At 40.0% G+C, this 5,873-nt stretch overlaps 1 protein-coding gene across 1 annotated transcript; it reads left to right on the top strand.

The window, feature by feature from the left end:
- The first annotated feature begins 2,095 nt into the window (after positions 1–2,095).
- LOC147511263 (uncharacterized) lies at positions 2,096–3,354 on the top strand. Its single transcript, XM_086598411.1, has 2 exons — positions 2,096–3,016; positions 3,112–3,354. Exons 1-2 carry the CDS (start codon positions 2,096–2,098, stop codon positions 3,352–3,354), a joined length of 1,164 nt encoding a protein of 387 aa, XP_086454537.1.
- The last annotated feature ends 2,519 nt before the right edge of the window (positions 3,355–5,873 follow it).

Below are 5,873 nucleotides of genomic sequence, written 5' to 3' on the forward strand. Positions count from 1 at the left end.
ATTTGCAAAATTTAACGTCTAAAATGGTGGATAAGATAAAAGCAATGAAAAAAATAATAATAATACCACCCCCAAACAATTCGGGAAGGTGGGATTTATTCAAAAACCATCGCTACTTGGACAAAAACTAAATTAGATTAAAAATTCAACTAAGGATCAAATATTCGGAAACAATTACATAATCCAAATCTAATCAATAAACTAAACAACTTGAAATAAAATTCTACAAAAATAGGGAAACTTCCTAAATCCAAAACAACTACACTACTCGCCATGAGACGAGGAAGGGCCATGAGATGAAGATGGGCCAGAGTCATTCGTCCTTCTGCGATGACGCTCATGCCTCACAGACTCATCTGAAGAAGAACCCTCGTGGGGTGGCATGCACTGTAGAACTTCCACTCGAAACCTGCGCTGTGCTTCCATAAATGCCTTCATCTCTACCTAACGCTCATCATCGCGATGGGTATTTCTCTCCACAGTCTTCTGTAGGTTAACATTTTCATCATAAATGGCAACCTGCCTATTCCGCAAGTCTTCACAAATATGGTTCAGAGAACGCAAACCACGATGCAACACTGACATGCATTCCATATTCGAATTACACCTCTCCAAGGCATTGGCATCAAAACATGCCGTGTCCTCCTCCTCCTCATCCGAATTAATATTTTCCACAACCCTATCTCCAGGCAATCTCCACACCTTCTGAATACAGTCCGTATAAGCAATTGCATTTGCATGCAACTTCAACATAGTCCGCTCAATTCTTGGTTTCTCACCAAAAGACAACATTATCTTAGTAATTAAAGCAGGAAAGGGTGCGGTACTTACTCCAACTCCTCTAATCATAGTTAACAAGAAGTCGATGATACAAAAATCATACCTCTGTTGCTGTAATACCCAGAGTATGTGCAGACAGTTCAGGCCGATGTCACTAAACTTCTCTTTCCCAATGACATTCTTACAAACCCACTGAGCTATAACTAGCTGATTGGTCCTCAGAGACGATTGTCGGACGCAATGTGATTTCACATTGTACCGTCCCTCCAAAACAATGTCTTTCATCAATGGGATTCCTGCACGGTGGCTACAAGCTGGTGTTTTGGCATAATGCCTAGAACATGAGTCATCTCCGAAGCACACACTTCTCTCCTCGCACCAATCGACTTCACAAAATAAAAAATCTGCCTACCCACGATTTCCCGCTTCTTGTAAAAATTCAAAACCAAATCCTCATGGTAAAAATCATTCTCCGTATACCACAATCATTGCAAATTCCTACATTTCATCTCGTCATCGTAAAACGGCGTAAAATGGTTTGACTTGAAAAATTGTTCCGGGAGAATTTTGCGTTTTTGGGCCATTGAGTATTAGAATTCGAAATGTGGGTTTGAATAAGTGGGGGAGAGTAAATGGAACAAGGAATCAAACTTGGGGTTTGATTTGTCGTTTGATTTGGGCGAAATAATGTCAACCCGAATCAAAATACGATTAAACGGCATAATCAACAAAAATAGAAAGTTGAACAATCAAGAATGGAAAGACCAACACCCCACCCCCAAACAAATTTTATAGAATAGACTTTAGAAAATTTGTTTTAAACGTGGGTCTTTTAAAGTCAGATTCCGGAGACTTCCTAAATTACTATTTTTATGGGTTTAATATTTTTTTTATGAATACGGATTAATATAAGGAAAACAATAAGCAGTAGAGACATAATTCACACCATAGAGAAACATGACTCAAAAACTGAGAAAACATGCAAGAGTGGAAAATGTGAATTATATTAAACGTGGACTTAGGATCCGGTACTTACAACCACACACTCCATAGGGAGGGCCCGGTTACCTGAATGGTGCACTTACCAAAATATAAGAGTGGAATGGAGTACATTGAAGAATAAAATGAGCCGTTTATAGTAAGATACTCGAGACTTTAACAAATAACTAGATATATATACATACCCTACAGTTTGCCATATATCAACAACTGAAATAGTAGATTCCTATGGGCAGGGCCAGACATGACACCGAAGATGCACCATGCTAGTCACACCCTCACTAGAATTGATAAAGAACAGGGATGATTGGGTATTATGGACCCTAGCATGTGGAATAAGGTTGCCTACTGTGGCCTTGTGTTCAAGATAGCCAACTATGAGGACTCTTTATGGGTCAAATGGACAGTTGAACATCATGTCAGGAAGCAACAGTTCTGGACGATGGCCATCCCAGTGGACTGTTCATGGGTCTGGAGGAATGTCCTAAAGACCCGCAAAGCTGCTCAGAAGCTTGTTAGGCACCAGATAGCGAGAGGCGAGCAAACATATGTATGGCATGACCCATGGTGCCATGACACTCCACTCTTTTTTTGGGATGAAGCAGTTCAACTGCTACAGGTTCCTCACAATGCTTTGGTTAGTGATCTCATTTCCGATGGAAGGTGGAACCACATTGTTTCTAGCCTACCAGATAGTGCGCTGAAGAAGAAGATTGAAGGCACCGAATTAAATCATATGCTACAGCAGGACCAAGTCATCTGGACATCGACTTCTACAGGCAGATTTACGGTCAAATCAGCGTACATGTCTTTGAAACAGCTCCGACCAAGAGTTAAATGGCATCGAGTGGTTTGGGGTAAGTTGGTTATACCGAAACACTCGTTTACTGGATGGCAGTTATTTTCGAATTGCTTACCCACCCAGGACCGACTGGTTAAGAAGAAAATTATCCATCACTTGATATGCGGCTTCTGCAATGCTTTTAGGGAGCATTCCAAACACCTCTTTTTCGATTGCTCGTATACAAAAGAGGTTTGGTCTAGTGTAAAAGGATGGCTGGGTTTGAACACGCAGGTGAAAGCGTCGACTACCGAGTGGTATAGCCTCCTTAGGATTTGTTGTAGTGCCTCAATCGAATCTAAAATTACTAGAGCAGTAACCTTTGCCACAATATATGCCATCTGGATAGAGAGGAACTTGAGGAAATTTCAGCAGAAGAGTCACTCAGAGGTGCAGGTATGTGCAAAGATCAAGAAGGAGATGAAGACATATCTTCAAATTATGTTGGCTGAAGTGCCTGACACAGTGGCTGCCAAGGTTCTACTGGACAGGATCGATATCCAAGTTCATTACATAGCTCGAGCCCCAGTATGGTGCAAATGGTCCAAGCCGCAACTAGGGGATTACTAGTCAACACGGATGGGGCAGTCTCAGAAGACGCTAATGGTTATGGTGGTGTTATTCGAGATGAGTTTGGTGCCGTCAAACTAGCGTTTACAGGGAGCTCGACTAAAAGATCGGTTATCACCCAGGAGTTGCTGGCAATTGAGGCTGGTATGAAGGGAGCAATCTAGATAGGAGCGAGATGAATTAGTGTATGCTCAGACTCGAAGGGAGCAGTAAGAGCTATTACTGGTACAGAGGAGTCGCCTTGGTACCGCCTTAACATAGTGGCTGCTATTGACTGCTTGAAGTTACATTTTGAATGGATAGACTTCAAGCATGTGTTCAGGGAAGCAAATTGAGTTGCTGACTACTTCTCTAAGCTAAGCAAGGAACATGAGGATTCAATTTTGTATTTCCTACCTCCTGTAGACTATGAACTATCCAAAATAGTAAAGGAGGATGCACAAGGGAAACTGTACTTGAGAACATGAGTTTTTTCTTTTAATACAGGTCGAGGTCTGCCTAACCTCTAAATGCTTCAAAAAAAAAAAAAAACAACCGAAATAGTTGTGGATCTTGCCATAAATAATTTTCAGATAAAACACATCCAAACACCATCAAACACCATGATTTCCCATGACGTGACATAACAAAATGAGAGAGAATACTGATGAATCTAGAATCTAGCCTAGCGTACAAGGTCTTCTTGATTTTCCAACGAAAGGGTGGGCAAGTGAATGATTGTGAGAAAATAGATGGTTGTGGAAGATATGGTGGATATGAATAAATTATAAAAGTAAGAAATAGAAGAAATGAGAGAGTGGGTTTATCACAATATGCATTGGTGGAGTGGGTTGGTATAATCACACAACTGAAAATGAAAGTATCTGGTGGCTCTGTAGGTAGTACTTTCATACTAGGAGAATTTAGAAAATCATAAAGCACAAGAGAAACGAGAGGGTCAAGTGCAAACTCAAGGTTCCTTTGAAAAGGTGGAGGGCAGGGAACATTGATGGAAGGTGAATGAGTGATAGGATAATTTGAGGTGGGTGAATGGTGTTCAGCTAGAGCTCTCAGGTCTATATCATCAGAAGCTTTTAGATATGCAAGACATTCTTCAATAGGTAGGTTAGAAGAATCACTGGGATGGTGGGTAAAAATTTTTCTTCTATCATGGCGTCAATGTTGGAACTTCTGAAGGAAAGAAATTGGTGCATCTGATTATCAGGAAATGTGTTGTCGAAATAATATTTAGCTAAGCTCTCGATCATGTTAACCTCTCCATCTGAAGTCATATCTGGGAACTATTTTGTCATTTTAAAAACATTTACCTCAACAGAAAGATGGCCAAAAGACATGGACATCGAACCATCACGGCAGTTTATGAGCGCGTTGGCAGTAGCCAAGAAGGGATGCCCTAAAATGATAGGAACAAAGTCGTTAGCGACTTCTGTGTTGATGATAACGAAATCAGCAGGATATTAGAAATCCTGAACCTTAACAAGCACGTTTTCAACCACACCCTTAGGATACTTAATAGACCGATCAGCAAATTGCAACGTCATTTTAGTAGGTTGCATCTCCTGTAGACCTATTTGTTTATATAAATAATAAGGGAGTAAGTTAACACTCGCCCCCAAGTCTAATGGCGTGGTCGTTGTGTGGGAATCTCCTAAAGTGCATTGTATAGTAGAACGACCAGGGTCCTTATACTTAACGATTCTATTATGTTCGGATAAGGTTGGAAACTGTTCAATTAAAAAGGCATCTTTAGGAATATTTGTCTTACGCCTAGTATTGCACAACTCTTTGAGAAACTTAGTATGGTGAGATAACTTTTTAATCACTTCAACAAAAGGTAGGTTTATCGTTAGATTTTTGAAAACTTCCCTAATCTCATCGAAATTCATATCCTTGGTTAACATGGCTAATCTTTGGGGAAATGGTGGTTTCTCTCTATATTTAGCATATGGATCAACAGGATGTTTAACTTTGGTTTTTTGTTTCTTAGGTTGTGGTTTAACTGGTACCTCTACTGGGATCGGATCTTCAGTTATTACTTTGATATTTAGTAAAATATCAGGTGTAGGGACTACTGGTGTGGTAACTATATGCATAGTTACGACGTTATCAACCACTCTGCCAGAACGAAGAGTGGTGATGACATTTAGCTCACCTACGTTTTCATTTTCATTACTAGTATTACCATTTACCTCAAAGGCTGTGTTTGTTGTCTTTGGATTAGTTATCGCTTGACCTGGAAACACACCTTTTGGTTGTACTTTCTCTTGCGTTAACTGCTGTAAGAAAAGTTGGATGGACTGTAAAATCTATTGTTGGGTCTGCATAAAGGCGTCAAAACGATCCGGTTGTGGAGGAGTGTTTGTTACATGTTGTGTGGTAGGAACTATGTCACGTTGATGATTAACCGAAATGATACCTTTATTAGCATTATAATTATTATTGTTATAATTATTATAATTCCCTTGTCCTTGTCCTTGTTATGGTGGAGCTTGGTTGTAATTATTTGCTGGCATAACATTTTGATTATTATACTCTGGAGGTGTAACTTGTTGATTATTTCTCCCACTGAAGTTGGGATTTTGTCTCCAAGGGGTGTTAGGAATATAATAGCTATTAATGGAGAAAACATTATCTGGTTGTGATGTTTGTTGTTCACAGGCGAGATGACAATAGGTGTCGGGAT

The sequence above is a fragment of the Coptis chinensis genome, chromosome 3 (assembly GCF_015680905.1).
Source record: "Coptis chinensis isolate HL-2020 chromosome 3, ASM1568090v1, whole genome shotgun sequence".
Lineage (NCBI taxonomy): Eukaryota > Viridiplantae > Streptophyta > Magnoliopsida > Ranunculales > Ranunculaceae > Coptis > Coptis chinensis.

Coding starts and splice junctions, on each gene's coding strand:
- LOC147511263 (XM_086598411.1), top strand. CDS start 2,096: ATGGACCCTAGCATGTGGAATAAGGTTGCCTACTGTGGCCTTGTGTTC. Junction 3,017..3,111: donor AGAGTCACTCAGAGGTGCAG/GTATGTGCAAAG, acceptor TCTACTGGACAG/GATCGATATCCAAGTTCATT.